Raw genomic sequence first — 17,486 nt, forward strand, 5'->3', positions numbered from 1 at the left:
TGCCTTCATCAGCCGGAGGCTACTACCCCGAGAGCAAAGGTGGAGCACCATCGAGCGGGAGGCCTTCGCGGTGGCTTGGGCCCTGAAGAAGCTGAGGCCCTACCTGTTCGGAACTCACTTCCGGGTTCAAACCGACCATCGGCCCCTCCGATGGTTAATGCAGATGAGAGGAGAGAACCCCAAGCTGCTACGATGGTCCATTTCCCTCCAGGGAATGGACTTCACCATAGAACACCGCCCTGGTACTGACCGCGCCAATGCGGACGGCCTGTCCAGGTTTTTCCGCCTCAGTGAAGAGAACCCCCAAGGGGATGGGTAGTTCTCCCGGCCTTTTCAGCTGGAGGGGACGCGTGTTGGACCTGGCCTCATGGCGTGGTTCCCCCCGACCCTCAGCGCCCCGACAGTTACCCCTGCTCAGCGAACACCCCCGGTCGCCCCGTCCCCGGTCCGCCCCACTCCCTACATGACCCTACCAAATGGACGACCACCCCTGCATCCCGCCATCTATCCTCCCGGTACCGGACGCCCAGAACCCCCATCACCCTAGAGGGCCTCCGGTAGCCATTACTCTTCCCTACAGATCCCTGACTCCATGGGCCCTTGCATGACCCCGGCCCCAGCGAACCCTAAGCTCCAGGCGCGCCTTGCCCGGCTGGGGGGTAGAGAGTCTCCTCTGAGTGAGATAGAGCAGGTACTTTCGATCACACCTCCGACCTCCCCCGGGAGACTGGTTTCCCTCACACCTCTGGCCTCCCCTTGAGGACTTGTTTCGATCGCACCTCCGGCCTCCCCGAGAGCTGGCTCCAGGCCCTGCTGGGTGTCTGGAAACCCCCGGACTCATCTTCAAGGAATCAAAGAGCCAGCCGACAGGAAACCCCGACAATCAGCCCCGAGGCATCAGATACCCACCTGCGAGGGCCCGGACTTCAAAGGGAGAAAGGACTATAACAAGGGCCGCCCGAGAACTAGTGAACCCTGGACGACGAGAGCCCTGCTGACCTGGTCGCGGCTCAACCAGCTTGAAGAACGCTACCCGAGCTTTGGAACCTGTGCTTGAGTCCTGCTGACGAGGTCGCGGCTCCTTGAACCATCTTTGCCTGAGCCCTGCTGACGAGGTTGCGGCTCCTTGAACCATCTTTGTCTGAGCCCTGCTGACGAGGCTGCAGCTCCTTGAACCATCTTTGCCTGAGCCCTGCTGACGAGGTCGCGGCTCCTTGAACCATCTTTGCTTGAGCCCTGCTGACGAGGTCGCGGCTCCTTGAACCATCTTTGCTTGAGCCCTGCTGACGAGGTTGCGGCTCCCCATCAACATCTACAGCAGACCCGTATCCCCCGGCTCGAGGATTGAGAGCTGTGCACCGGATATGCTGGTGCTGGTCCCCCGTACTGTGACTGTCCCGCTTTTCACCCCCCCCTATGATCAAGGACTTACGACCCTCTCTAACCGAATGTAAATATATGACTGTTTAACCTGCAACTAACGTAATAACTGCTGCTTGATAAAGAACTCGTTATCAGTACTCAATTGTGTGGTGCCCATTTATAACGCAGTAGAAGTTCTGCGCGTACCATCTTGAAGGTGAAGTCCCCTCCTGCGAGGGTTTCACGCCTGTGCTCGGCAGCGCTCCTGGGAGAGGTGGGTCCCAGGGTTGTCCGGAGAACGCTCTCTGTCCCCCCTGAGATCGCCCCTTCTAACAAGTGTTGTAATAATTGAGGTCATTAAGCAATGCACACCTAGAGAAAGAGTTATAGTTTCTTGAATGAGAGGTAATTAACATATATTCACACATGCATTTCCCACTTTTTGCCGGACCTCCGTGGATGATGAGTGCCTCCTTGCACTGGAGTGAAATTCCATGTATTTAATTGATAAGTTCTCAAACACAACAGGGGCATTCTAGGCAGTTTCAACTTGCATTTATGTATCTAGCAGTGCAGAAAAAACACCTTGCTCACTGTGACAAACCATGATTTTAGTCCTCTTTTTGCATCTCATAAAACAACTAAATATAAAACAAAAATGTCCCATATCTAAGTAGATCTTCATCCTTCCAATGATCCAACATAGTCTGAAATTTCACAATATTTGCATTGTACATCAGGTTGTTAATCAATTTATAGTAATCACTGTTGTCTTGAGCTTCCCTCTTGTATTGTTCTTTGAACACAATACCAACATTGCTGTAGCCAGGCCCTGCGTTCAACTCCCCACCACGCACGGCAATGTGGCATGCACAGCATGAGGTTGGTGTCACAGGTGCTGGCTGCACTCATGTAGACTTACTGACCTTGCCAAACAGTCAACACCAAAATATAAAGAGTGACCCATTATAATTTTTATCCAAAAATCACAGATATTTTGAGTCTAATGTATATTTTGGTAATTCACAAAATGCAAAGTTTCATTATATTGATTATTAAATGTTTAATGAAGTTTTCATAAAAAAACATGTCTGTGACTTCCGAGGGAATATCTGTGAACCTCCGCAAATGACATCTACTCCGGAAACCAGTCCATGAATATAGAGGGGAACCAACAGACTGGGTGGTGGGTAGGATGGAAGGGCGCAGACACGGGGGAGACACTGGGAGTGAGGGTGTCATCTGTTATAATGTACTGTGTTATTTGGAGATGGAGACAAAACTGTCATGTATACTATGCACTGTGATGTGTACCAATACTTTACAGGTATGAATGTTTAATGTTCATTGATGACTAAATGTGTATGCAAACGAACTGATAATAAAAAATTAATTTAAAAAAAATGTCTGTGAGTCTTTCTTTTACCATAGTATTTATTATTGCATTTTGTGGGCTGAAAAATGTTAAAAGAAAGACTTAGAGACATATTGCTTTTATGTTTATAATAAATAAAACCAAGATGTCTCCAAGTCTTTCTTTTAACATTTTACAGCGCACAAAATGCAATCATAAAAACAACTTTAAGAGGTGCATTCCAGCTGATTAGCATACAGCTCCAAGTAGGAGTGCTTCAAATAAAAATGGTAAGCTCTCCTGAAGTCATGGTTTTAATGGCCAAGGAGACTTACTGTTTTTTTTTTATTTAATGTTCCTCGGGTGCTACTTCACTTCCTGTAGCCCCCAAAAGCATAAAACAAATTACTGGTAGTGCCTCTCCCTATTCTAGGGGCACCACCCAGCTTAAAAAATACATTTAAAAAAACCCATGCAAGGCATTATGGGGCCTCCTAGAAGAAGCTGTAAACAATAAATTGGCGGCTCCTAACGCTCACTGATTAATCATATTGGTGTCCCAGTGCTCACCAGGGACACACTTTTTTATTATTGGGGAGAGGGGGGCTTGCAGCACCCCTTCCCAAGCATTTATGGCCTTGAGACCTCATCCCCCTGGGATTTTCTTTTCAATTCTGGGGAGGGCGGCCCTCCTCAAAGAGCCACTTAGAGGTGCAGGAAGCCCCTTCCCAGAGACCTTTATGTTTTTTTATAAAGAGATGTGGGTGTGCTCCCCTCCTCCCCGAGCCACATCAGGTCAGGCCCCGGGGACCCCATCCTTCTGGGCCTTTTTTTCCTTAGGGAAGGGTGCGCATGGCCCCACTCCCTGAGCCACTCAGCGCTGTGGAGACCTTCCTTACTTAATAGGGGAGGGCCCACTTCGGTTCTCAGGAACTCCATCCCCGGGCCTTATGTGGGTGCCCCAGTGTCCATCCGGGGCACCCACAGCACACACTGCTGGGGGCAGAGAGGGGAGCCCCAGGGCCACCGTGACCCCCACCCCCGGATACACCCATCTCAGGTGTATAATGAGCCAGCTTTTTTCCACCTGTAGGGAACAATTGTATTTTGTTAACTCCTGCTGGGCAGGAGCAAACTGAGCTTCTTATAAACAATGGGGAGGGAAAGGGCAGTTAGACCTTAAAGGTCAAGTAGGAACTCCTGGTCCCCTTGGGTATAATAATAAAACAAATGGAGGAGTAACCACTCAGGGTACTAAATACCTGTATAGTTATTACGGTATTGGGGTGCATGCCCTGCGACCCAGTCTGGGACAGTCCTTTGTCCTTAGAAGACCCCTCACTCACCAACCTAGTTGGTGACATGCTTCATCATCGGGTCCCACCCGGACGGCCGAATGCCATCCAGGTGCGTTGCGACACCTGATTACAGTGGAGCGGGTTAATCTTGTTTTATATGTGATATGAATAGAAAAGTGTGGTTAAAAGTTGTCTCAACACTACACACTCGAAGACTTTATTCTGGAGTGGTTGGACAACCAGTAAAAATATATACACTAATATTTACATGGGGCACCTTTGCCTGATTAGGGAGGCTGTGGTGTCGAAAAAGACGTAAAGAGAATTAAAAGGGGAGGTCTACATGTTTCAACCTACGTGTGATTGTGGAGGTTTTCATCAGGACCAGTGTATCTTAGGCTGGGTGGTCTACACACGCTAAGGTGTATCCTGCCCTCGCCTAATTGTATGAATGAAATCACAAACAGGTGATTCATCAAAAAGTGTTGTTCTCCGTGCATTTTCGATTAAAAACTCGAAGCACACTGATTTAGGGCTTCATGAGCTGCCCCGACCCTGCTTTATCGTGCAACCACCATTTGTGGTTTCAGGAAATCAGGCTGATTAGCCTAGCAGCGATTCAGTCGGGAGCTCCATGGGAGCTTCACCTGCCCACAATAGCGCAGGCAGGGAATCATGTCTTCTCTCACCGGCGAGAGACATGTTTTCCCTGTACGCGCTCCTGCAGACACAGAAACTACTGTGTCCCAACGGTGGGTTACCCGGTACACAGTAAGTGAGCCAGCGCCAGGGGATGGGGTCCCAGGGCATTTACAGGCTTGGGGAGGGATGGCTGCATGCACCCTCCCCTGCTTTTAATATTTGGCACCCGGGATGGTCTCCAGGGCCCATTAAAGGCTAGGGGATGGGGCTGCATGCTCGGCTTCCCTTTATTTGATGGTTCAGGCCTGAGGATGAGGTCCCCGGGCCCCATTAGTGACTCGGGGAGAGGGGTATGCCTACTGACCTATAAATTCTCATTCAGCCCCTGGAAATGGTGTCCCCGAGCCCAACAAAGGCTCAGGGAGGAAAGTCCTACTCACGCCCCCTCCCCAAATATTCTTAAAAACCCCAGGCCCTGGCCGAACCCAGGGGTCTAATACTTAAAATGAGAAAAAGAACGCTGGCCGGCCTTTTCTTATTTTTTTTGTTTTGTTCTTAATGCCGCAATCTTGCAAGTCCTTCGAACCCAAGTGTCCAGATGTACAAATATTTTTTACCCTGAATTTTTCAGAAACTACTGAACGGAGTTACACCAAATCACATAAAGAACGCTTTCTAGACCAAGATTTAGCTTCCTGACAAATTTGGTGTAATTTCGTTCAGCAGTTTTTAAGGTAACACTGCCTTAAAAACTCAATGGAAAATGCATGGGGATTTTTTGTTTTGGAACACCCTCTTTTTCTCAGCCCCTGCTTGAAGGATTACCCCAAAACATTTCATGCACAAACTAGGCAAAAAAGAGCAGTTTTCTGTAAAGTTTTGTGAAGATTTTTCAAATGGCAACCAAGTTTTTAGCAAAACTAAAAAGGCCTTTCCAATGGAAACGCTGACCTAATTATAAATACCTAGTGCCACACTTGGGGGTACACTGTTCTTCCCAAATGAGGAGGTCATGCATGCGTTTACAATTAAATATACACACATACATCTGTCATGATAATAAATGTACTTCTCTTAAGGAGATGCATAATGTTTGTAACTACAATGTTTAAAGGCAGACTTAATAAAGACTGTCCAAAATAATGACGTAGATAATGCACTCGGTCTTTTACAACTAAGGAAAATACAGACAGCTTATAACGAACAAGCACTGGAATAACCAGGAGGTCTGACACTTTGCTGCCAGCCTTTCGTCTTTGTCAATGCTGGTTTAGTTTTGTCAAAACTTTGTAAAACACTATTGTTGAGGGAGATGCTGGTCCCATGCTATTATTTAACATAATATTACCTATAAGCAAAAAGATGTTGTACTTCTCAAATAACACACATTACCATATTAGGCTGTGCTACTGAACGGACCTACTTTGTGCATGGATCTGCTCCTTGGCTTGTGAAAGAAAACAATCCCATCACTCAAAGTGAAATCAGCCAATGGCTGAAAAAAACAGATCAATTGCTCCATGCTGTATACTATACTGGGCGGAAATAGATAAGTGATTTACACAGAAATAGGCTGATGAAGGAAGAGGGCTGGCTGAAAGCTAATATATGAAAGGATATTATATCAAAAGAGCTGGCTAGCGCAAGACCTAAAAAATCCTCAAGTTCGGAATGTGTTTCACCGCCACACAATTTGCGAGGGGGTAGTTCCTTTAGATTTCTAATTGAACACAATGATTGACAGCTGGAAGGAACGGCGTGGGAAAGGATGGAGTCCACACTTACATCCAACATGCTAACAATAGACAGTATCGGTGAGAAGTGTAAATAAGGCTCTGCAAGGATGACACCGTACATGCCAACATTTTCAAACTGAGCAATGGGAGAGTTTGACAAATAAAACGGGGGATTGTTTTTCCCGTCTGTCTTGTATTGAGGCAAAAGCAATTTTAGGCGAGAGACGCCCAAAATAAAGCCATTTTAACTTAAATAAAATCGCGAGTCTCTCGCCTAAATCGGGTCTATTTGCATGTATGGATGACGCCACAAAGAATTGCATGTGTTCACATTGCACGGTCCGACAGTGACGTTTACACTGTATTCGGATCCATGACTGGTCATGTCATGACGATGCGATTGTTTACTTGTACACACACATATTCGTATCAATATTTGTAAAAGCTTCCTGTGTGATGTGCACACGCGTAAATTAGCACCAAAGTCTTCAATCTAAAATAAAAATTGCAAGCCATATAAAAATTACCCAGTAGGATGAATATTAAAAAATGAAGTATTTAATGTTTCAGACGGTGTCACTTGCCTGTTTTTTTCAGTAACTTCTTCTAGCTTTACAGCGAGTGTTTGGCATTCCTCTTTTAGTTTTGCTATGAAGGTATTTTGTGACGTCAGCAGCGAATCTAATTCATTTACTGAAAATACATAAAAAAAGAAGCACGTTTTAACAACTTCGGGAAAAAACCACAAAATCCACAAATTTTGTTCACGTAGCCTTTTCTCCATCACCTTCCCTAACTACCCCAGGTGTTTCGTAAACCACGCTGCACCTAACGTCCACAAAAATATGGCAGTTATAATTATCTACTTCATATCCTGGCGACCCATACAAACACTTATGGATTGGTACCTATATACATATATTAATATTCCTTCATATATTGTTTCTAGTGTGTCTAACCGGAAACCAAGCTGTAAGGCGACAACATCTGCCCGGAAGGTGAGCAAGTGGCGCCCCCCAGGGCTGGCTGCGACGCCGCGGTGGAATCTTCCAGAGACGGCAGGCCCGGGCTAGTGTACAGCTGCCACTCTCCCTTCGGCGCCAGAGTCTTCCGCGCGGCAGTGTTGCAATGTTGCCAAGTCACAGGCTTGTCTCTTCGCAAGTGATACAAAATGCGAAAGTGATTCCTGGTAGTCGCATATGCCATTTACATAACACCCCTAATTAGCTGTTTTTCCATTTATTTCAAGTAAAAATGGTGCGCTTTCAGGGACGCAAGGTGCAGAAAGAAATACAGAGGCTGCAAACAAAGGGTGGGAGCGCTGTTACTGCTGCTGGGGCGGTTCGAAGTAAATGTACATTTTAATCAAAGACAGAGGTCTAATATGAGGTTCTGTCTTGTGAAGTTGCTTGGTGTTCACTTTTAGAGGAGAGGGTGTAGTGTGTTATTTTTTGTAGCACACAACCAATATGAATTTCAGAACATCCCAGAATTAGGAAAGTAAAAACAAAGCACTTTTTTTTGTAATTCTGAAGTGTGGTAGAAACAAATATTTGAATACAATCAACGCATATCAATACATTAGGTGATGACATTTCCGCATTATTGTTTGCGCATAGTAAAACTGTCAATCAAAATGTAATAGTCATGGAATTTAAAAATGTGTTGTCTTTAACAGTAGTTTGCTACCACACCATGCATACTCCACACTACTCTACAACACTACTCCACTCTATGCCCTTACACTCTACGTCTATTGAAAATGTCCCCCTCTTGAATCTGTGACGTCGTTAGATACACTGCATATTTAGTAATTAAACATCTGGCGGGCCCTGTTCTGTATTGAAGCCCTCCAGGACCTCATCCAATAACAACACCTTCAAGTGCCTACATTGGACATTGTTTCTTCTCTTTGTAGCACACAAAATAAGTTACTTACCTTTGGTAATAACTTATCTGAAAGAAACTATATCTAATGGCCCCCCTTGTACCAACCCCATTTTCAAGGAATGTCAGGAGGCCCCATGACACAATACCCCCCAATGCCCAATCCTTTATTAGGGAGGGGCCGGGGCAAACAGAAGAACGTGACAGGGGTGCAATGGGAAAATTTGGAACAGACAGTAACCAGGAGTATGGCCAAAGAATCAACTCCAGGGACAAGTAGGGATTGATCTCCCAGGTGATAAACCTAACAGATATTGAATTGACAGACACCGAGGTTGAGGTCTTAGAAAAGGGTCTTGGATATGTACCAACAAATACACCAGACACCTTTAAGATAAGACAAGAACTAGCGAGCTTTTTTCGCAACATCCGTTTAAAAGTATTTTTTGAAAATGAGTACCAGGATAATACAGAGAGGGGAGACACCAATCTCCGTTTAAAGTCCAAGTTTACTCCGTCTTTGGGCCAACTTCCAGTGGAAATAGAGGCCTTTTTGAGCAGGCAGTGATTAGTGAAGTGGAAACACTCACTAAAGAGAGGAATACTACATTCATGAATTTGTCTAAAAGAGAATGAAGGGCATTGGAGGAATTAAGAGAGAACGAGGAACTGGTGATAAAGCAGGCCGACAAAGCGGGGAGCCACGGTATTACAGAACAGTACAGCATATGAGACAGAATGTCTGAGACTATCGGCTGATAGTAGGAATTGCAGACAGTTGAGACAGGATCCAACTGAGACTATCAAGACAGAAATACCATCAATGGTGGATGAAGCAGTGCAAAATGAATGGATTTCGGAGAAGGAGGGGAATTTTCTCTGTCAATCACAACCAATACCTCCATACTTTTATACCCTCCCGAAAGTGCATAAACCCACTAGGCCCCCACCAGGGAGGCCGATTGTTTCGGGGATTGGATCATTATTGGAGCCCCTGTCGCAATTTTGTTTTTTCTTTTTTAGACCAATTGTCCAATCAAGACCAGCATATCTTAAGGACACTACAGAGGTCCTACTATTACTTAAAGATTTGGAGTTCAATCCAACTGAAGATTTTCTGGTTGGTCTGGACGTGGAATCCTTGTATACTAATATACCACAAATGGAGACACTGAGAGTGGTAGAAGACATCTTGTATGCAATGGATGGGGGAGTACTCCATGCCCAGACCGTTCATTTTACATCTGGCTGAGATAGCCCTCACTAAGAACTTTTTTGAGTTCCAGGGAACCTTTTACCTCCAGACCCATGGTACCTCCATGGGTAGTGTTTTCGCACCGAGCCTGGCGGGGTTGTATATGTCTGCCTTTGAGGACCAGTACATCTACACCCTGGAGGTCCCTGGTCCCATCATATAAGGGTCTGGAGGCGTTTCATAGATGATGTCCTATTAATCTGGAAGGGGGAGAGGGAGACACTGGATGATTTCCTGGTCTGGCTCAACAGCAGGAACCCACTCCTCCGCTTTACATCCACGATCACGAAAGAGAGCTTACCTTTCCTGGATTTGACTATCTTTCCGGCGAGGGGGGCCTGAGCACGAAAATGTTCCACAAACCAACCTTATAGGAACAGTTTACTCTCATTCAAGAGTTTTCATCCGAAATCCCTCAGGGAGAATCTCCCGGTGGGGCAATTTTTACGCCTGCGGCGTAATTGTTCTAACACTAAAGACTTTCGTAAAGAAGCAGAATCCCTCCAACAAAAACTATTACAGAGAGACTACCCTGCACGGGTGGTTGAAAGGGCGAAGAAAAGGGCGACTAATTGCAATCGAGAAGCGCTCTTAGAAACTACTGTAAAATCACCAATGGAAAGAACTGTGTGTGTTACGACCTTTAATACCGCCTCAAGCAGCATTCAAAAGATTGTGTTACGCCATTGGCGAATCTTGAATTCGAATGGTTTAACTCTTGATAAACCTCTCTTCTCTTTTAGAAAGAGCCAAAGCATTAAAGACATCTTGGGGGGGAGGAGCCAAGATGGCGACCGGAGCAGACCTGTAGGCTCCCGGCTCCGCCAGCCTTCGTCCGCCGCACCGACATCCTGGCTTATATCCTGGTGAAATTTAATACCGGATCGCGTGCGGCGCGGCGCTGATTCCAGCGGTGTTTTCCCTGAGTCTCTCCCTGCCCGGCGGCCGGAGTTAGCTCCGAGACGGCTTTCAGCCCTGGACCCCGCCTGCACACTCGCTCTTTGCCGTGCCCCGGAGGACTGATGGTGGCCAGCCTACCCTATCGGCGCTGAAGACCTGAGCGCCGGTGGGAACCTCGTGTGGCACTGTCCGTGTGGCGCCGCTTGAGAAGACTTGAAATATGCGGTGAGAAGTGAGCGCTTGCTCCAATGCGGCACTAATCCGAAACGGATCCTTTGTTTGGGACAGATCGTAGGCGGTGAGGGTTGCTCGGCCATGTTTGCTTGCCCACGCTTGCCTGACCCCACGCCTCACTACCCTGCTCCGGTATGGGACGCCTCTCCGCGATGTGACACTCACTGGCATTGTCTTTGGTGCTACTGAAGTCCTGCATTGACGCTTGCCTGTGCCACATTTATCCTGGCGATTACCCTGGATTTGCGCCATAATGGCTTTGTCTGGTGCTCCGTGTTTTGGGGGAGGGCGCCCGTCCCTGCCAGTGCACTGTGCTGCCCCGCCTGAGATGGGGTCCGATTTTCAGGCGCCTTCCTTTGGAAGTGAGAGACATGGGCTTCAGCCCACACTTTCTTTCGGTACCATCCTGAATGCCCTGCGCGACTTCCGTGCCGATCTGCACCAAGGCTACCAGGTACTTGGAGGGAAGCTGAACGATATGGCGTTGGCGCTGCGGCAGGGGTGCATCGCTCTGACCCAGCAAAACCTCCATTCGTCTCTGCCTGCGTCCCATGGGGATACAGTGCTACCTTCTGCCCGCTGGACGGATTTGCCCGCCTCCGATTCTATGGACGCCCGAGACCGTCAGCCTTACAACGATGTCTGGGATACTTTGTCTCCCCTTTCGCCGGAGAGTGCTACATTGTTGGATTTTACATCGCGAGTCCCTTGGAACCTATCCACAACATTGCTGACTCTAACGATGGCTCCTGGGTTATATCCTCCGACTTTGTTATCGAAGAACTCACACATTCTGCAAGTCTCTGAGGAACCCCCTATTGTAGTCGGTGGATTTTTTGGTGACTTTCGACGGCCATTTTATGTTTCTACGACACTTTCATTCTCTCTGCGGCCATATTGTCTCTTTGTTTTACAGTGGGCGGGTTTTTTCCGGGGAGCGTATTTGGGGATGTATCCACGATCGGGCCAGGGCTAGGCTGCATCTTAGTTAACAGCTTCTTTGTTGGTTGAGCCGGGGTTGGGACGTTTTTTCTGCATCCAGTTTACTCTAACGCTGCTTTCCTCTTTGCTCTCTCTGGGGCGGACTGTTTCCTTTTCTCTGACGGTTGTGGCTCCTCACGGGGGGCGGATGAGGGGGGCCACCTGAGATCGGGCCAGGGCTGGGAGATCTCTTTAGTGTGCTGTACGCACTGCCGGGCGGGGACTGGGATGGGACTACTTATTGTCTGATTTATTCGCACATTTTGAATTGACTCTCCCCACCTCCAGCCTGTTTGCTACTTCTGTTGTGCTGTTGATACTTGAGGTTGGGGATGCTTACGGTGCTGGTGGTGACCGGGAGTATGTTGAATTTCCTCCTCCTACTTCTTCTGAGAGTTGGGGATTGGGATGGTCTTCTCACTCTCTATACTCTCTTTCCCGCTTGGGGTTCTTTTGGGGCGACAGGCATGCCTATTGGGGGGGGGTGGGCCGTGGCCTTCCGCTGGTATGCAGGGTGGGGGGATGGGATGTGTTTCGTGTTTTTCTTTGTCTCTATGGCCCTCTTTCCTTTTTATTCCCTTTATTCTTTCTATATTTCGGGTGACTCTGGGCGACAGGCATGCTGTTTATTGGGGTAGACCGTAGCCATTACAGTGATGTAGGGTGGGGGGGGTGTTTGTTGTTTTAGTTTGTTTTATTCTATGGTCCCTTTTTGCCTTTTTCAGGGGGTGGGCTGTGTCCCTTGGTGTCTATTCCTTTGTCTCGTGAGCGTCTGCACTTTTCTCCTTTTCGGGGTGGGTGGGCTGTACATGTGGCGTCCACTTTATTACTGTGGTCGTCTGCCTGCGTGAGGGGTTGTTCCCTCCCGCCCCCCCCCCCCATTTTTCTTCTTGGTATATGTTGCATGACGCGTTGATAGATATGGTTGCTGCCTCCTTTATTCATGTAAACTGTAAAATGAAACCTCTTTATCCTGGCGCGGGCGATGTCCTGATTTTTTGCTTCCATCCTGTTTTTATCCTGTCGTATACATTGCTTTATTTTTTCGACTCTCCTGACTTTGCGGCCGGCCCCTGTGGTTGTGGGCCAGCGCATGTACTTATACTTGTCTTTCAATAAAGGTTTTTCAAAAAAAAAAAAAAAAAAAAAAAGACATCTTGGTACGTACAAGACCAAGAATGAACAACAGGACACAAAAGGACACAGGAGAGGAAAACCGGATGGCGTTCCTCCCCCCAGTGACGGGTCATACCAGATGTGGATGTTGTGACGTATGCCATCTCACAGAGAATACCAAAACGATAGATGTTGGATTAACTCACCCATGGGAGCAAAGGAGACACACAAATTGTAACTCCTCCTTCGTTATATACATGCTGAAATGTTCTTGCGATTTGATGTACCTGGGAATGACCACCAGAAAGGTGAAGACGAGAATAATGGAGCATAGATCCACATTCAGATGCCAACGGAATGTTAGCAGACTAACAAATCATTTTGAAGAGAAAAAACATTCGGCAGAGGATTTTACTTGGACAGTTGTGGAAAAACCAAACATCAATATGGGTGGGGGGAACCCAGAAAGAGCCCTATTCATCAGAGAGCAAAAATGGATTTATAGAGTACAGAGTTTTTCCAGGGGACTGAACGATGATATCCCCTGGAATACTCTGAATAATTCCTAAAAAAACCCTAAGGAATGAGGAGGATAGCTGCATACTTTAGGTATCATCCTTTGTTTTAACAACAATAGAGCTAGAGTTAGCACCGCCTTTTACCATTAATATGGTCCAGGACTTTGGGTAGCGGTTGCAGTATCCTTGTACCCTACCCATTTTCATCCACAACTTACCACCTAAAAAAATGTTTTTTCCCCCATTTTGAACCCTTATTTCCAATCCTCCAATCACCACCCCTCCCCTCTCTCTCTTTCTCTTCCTGTGGATTGTTAGTGTTGGGAGGTAATGATCTTGTCAAAGTTCCTCGTGGACACCTCTGGGTACTTTGATAATAGATGGGAGCACTCAAAATTAAAACCGGAATGCTCTTTGAAAATTTAGGGTTGATTAAATCATTAAAAGCCCCGGATAAAAAAGGTGTTCTTACTGACAGAGGAAGTGGGCACTATTTTACACACATAAGACAAAGAGAGTGTGATAAAATGGATGCTACATTGGGCTACAGTCATTGAAGGGTCAGCATTCCAGTGTTTGAAGAGTTTGTCAGATTGACGCTCCACTCGTGGTGTCCGACATTTGTTTGGAGGCGTGGCAACACTTCTTGAAGAGAGACGCCCGGACAGAGGGGCAGAACGCTTCACGGCGGAGTGGAGAGACAATTGAATCTGCCAACAGCTTACCTCGCAAGCAGTAAGTCATTGAGAAGACGGGTGAGAGATAGCTTTGACGGGCCACACAGGCTGTGAAATCATCGGTGTGATTTGGATGTGAATTAGAGGTTTCTCGAGCAGGCACAGTTACCGGCACTGGGGAGGAGGGAATTGCGAATGCACTACCCTTCTCGGCATGTTTACAGAAACTCAAGCCGACAGAGTGTTATGTTCCCATTATTTTAATAACAGGGAATAGCCCTATGAGAACGACATATGTGAGAATAGAATAGAGTAAGCTCTAGAGAGGAGTGAAGTCTGTGAGGGTACAGGACACCTCACGGATGTTCATTCTGAACACTGATATATTTTGTGCACAGGAGTGATGGGGAGAAAGGACATATGGAAAAGATATACCTACATGCTTCCTTATATAAACATCAAATAAGGATCAGATTGACATTAATAAAACCTGTTTTGGTTTGTTGTGTTTTTAACAATAGAAAATTGTTTGCTTCCCTTGCAGAGAGTGCTAATAGGAAGCTGTTCCCCTCCCCCGCCATTTCGAGTTTTTTACTAACATAAACTCGGTAAGTGTTGGGCCGTTTCAGCTTGGAGGGCATTGGTGTCCTGTGGGTATCTCCTTGGCTCGCTTTGATCTTGGAGATGAAGATATTGAGTATGACATTCATCCAGTATCTTTTGCAATACTGGTAATTAAGGCCAATCAACCAGGCAAACGCCCCTCCAAACCATGAGATCTGAAGGGGGCGAGGGCAGCCCTAGGTATTTAAGAGTGTGTCATGAATTATGGGATTTTGGGCATGAAATAGCTAGTATTTTAAGATTAATGTCTGCCAGTTGCTACGTTGTTGATGAATATGAACAAGGGCTACTGACAGCGTTATGCATTGTTCTTTGTTTTTGTTTTTATTTGTATAGGTTCCCCTTCAAATAGCGAAGGGCTCTTCTCAAAGGTGATTTGTCCCCCTGTTTTCTCTTCTGATTTGGTAGAAGGGTAAGGGGCGTCACCCAGGTTCACAAAGGTGAGAGTCCTGAAGAAAGCCGGGGCATTGTCATTTGCCAGCTGAAACATGTCGACACTCAAGCAGTGTGGAGTAGGTGGAATCTCATAATAAGTTCTTCAACCCAGCATCCACGTTTTTTCCTTTTAAATCCTGGACAGGGGACGTGATATTAAAACTGTAATAAGGATTCCCTGGGACCAGCTTTTAGTTCCACTGATCCTGCACTATTTTCTCACCTTTGAGTTCTCACTAACTGCACTGTATGTCGTATTGTCTTCCCCTCCCTATTGATCCACCTCCAGTGTTGGGTAAACACAGAGGTGTGTTAGCAGCCCTATGATGAAGCATGACACAGCTTGCTGTGTGTGAGGGCAGTTTTAAAAGCAAGGTGCTCTTTCCTTGACTCACTCTGAGTTACTTTCTCTTCCCTTTTTTTATAATTGTTTCCCCTTCTTTTTGTGATATAAGTCTGAGCGGGAGGTCGGAGGGGGTATAAATCCTCTCACCCCTCTGTTCGAGTGTTTTCAGAAACTATATCTAGCCACAGAATCCTTTCTATAGGATTATCTCCATGTGTCAGAATTGGATCCAGAATTTTTTTGTGAGTAGTACCCCCTGCGTGCTGGTAGGTGGCATCGCTTGGGGGTGTCAGCATCCCTGCCTAAAGTGACTTGCCCGGTGCCTATATATGTGCCACCCAAGCATGCTGACGTCAGTTTCTTTTCACGACTTTCCACACACAGGGAGTGCAAAGCCGCGAAGAGCAGTGACCACTGGTGTAGGAAACTAGGGCCCTGAAAGGGAAAGAGCCCTGTCCCTAAAAATCTGTTCAAAGAGCAGGGAGGATGGGTTGGTCATTAAGGAATCTGCAACTGGATGGAGTCTCTATCATTAAGGTATTATGTAAGGTAAGCAACGTATTCATCTGATAGAGACTTCTAGCTGCAGATTCCTCACTTTAAAATAGATACCCAATCAATACCTCCCCAGAGGGGAACTTCGAAATAATGTCAAACCTACAAGTTCTCTAAGACCAAACGGGCAAAGTGCCCATCCCGATGGACCTGGCTGTCCAGGCACTAGTACTTGGTAAATGTGTGCAGAGATGCCGACGTTGCTGCCTGGCAGATGTCCAGGACCTGAACTCCGAGAGTGCTAATACAGCAGTTGCTGCCTCAGCTCTGGTGGAATGAACATTCAAACCCTCAGGGGGGTGCTTCTTGGCCAATGTGTTGCAGATTTTGATACAGAGCATGATCCATTGGGAGATGGTGCATTTCTGTACTGCCTTCCCCTTCTGGGCTTTGACATCACATACCCCACAAAGAGTTGCTCATCCACCTGGAACTCTTTTGAGCGGTCAAGGCAGAATGACAGCACTCTTTTTAGGTCCAGCCAGTCATCTTCTTCAGTGGGATGAGACAGTGCGTAAAAGGGTAGGCAGACTGGCTTACAGGAAAGGGAGTGATCACTTTGGGTAAGAATGAAGTTCTGGTGCGAAGGACCAGGTTATCTGGGAACATGTTAAGGTACGTAGGCTTAGATGACAAAGCCTGGAGCTCACTGACTCTCCGGGCAGATGTTATTGCCACTATAAAGGCTGTCTTGATAGTAAGAAGCCTGATAGGACAATTGTTTTATCAGCTCTTAAGGAGCGCGCACATCATTAAAGTCAAAATTAAATGTAGGTCCCACTGAGGCATGATGAAGGGTCAAAGTGGGAACAAGTGCTGGAGACCTTTCAGAAAATCATGTATAATAGTGGACTTGAAAATGGACTGCTGATCAGGCAAACGCGGAAATGCCAAGATGGCAGAAAGATAGCCTTTTAAGGTGCCCAAAGCAGAGCAATCCTGAGTAAGAAAAATAATATTGATCAGAAGGACCTGAGAAAGGGGGCAGAAAGAAGGTCAACCTGTTTTTTGCACATATATTATAAACTTGTTCCAACGGCACACATATACCGTCTTGTAGGAGAACACCTGGCTGCCAAGATGACATTACAGACGTTGAGTGGAAGGTAGAAAGCTGTCAACATTCAAAGCTCAATCTCCAGGCATTAAGGAGGAACGCTGACAGGTTCGGGTAGAGAACCCTCATCTGCTGCTGCGACAAAAGATCCTATCAAAAGAGCAGCCTGATCAGAGGACCGATGGCCATGTCCAGCGGCTCGGGGTACCAGACTCTCCAAGCCCAGTCCGGAGCTACAAGGATTATTTGGGCCCGGTCGTTCCTAATCATCTTGAGGACTCTGGGAAGGAGAGGTATGGGCAGAAAGGCGTACAGTAGGCCTGAGCTCTACTTAAGACGAAAAGCGTCTCTGAGCGAAAGCCACCTTGGAAACTCTAGCAAGCAGAACTGCTGACATTGGGTGTTCTCTGCAGTGGCGAACAGATCTAAAGAAGGTTTTCCCCACTGCCGAAAGAGACCTTGCACCATCTCCGGATGGAGACATAATTTGTGATCAGCTAGGCATCTAC

The 17,486-nt window shown here is 46.8% G+C and overlaps 1 protein-coding gene across 1 annotated transcript in view; it reads right to left on the reverse strand.

Moving 5' to 3' along the window:
• Positions 1–17,486, reverse strand: part of SDCCAG8 (SHH signaling and ciliogenesis regulator SDCCAG8) — a 1,463,224-nt gene that overhangs the window by 760,690 nt on the left and 685,048 nt on the right. Inside the window, exon 15 of the mRNA XM_078648583.1 lies at positions 6,977–7,085. Within this exon, the coding sequence (XP_078504709.1) occupies positions 6,977–7,085 (109 nt within the window). The remainder of the gene's footprint in view (positions 1–6,976; positions 7,086–17,486) is intronic.

Source organism: Lissotriton helveticus, chromosome 6 (genome assembly GCF_964261635.1).
Source record: "Lissotriton helveticus chromosome 6, aLisHel1.1, whole genome shotgun sequence".
Classification (NCBI taxonomy): Eukaryota; Metazoa; Chordata; class Amphibia; order Caudata; family Salamandridae; genus Lissotriton; species Lissotriton helveticus.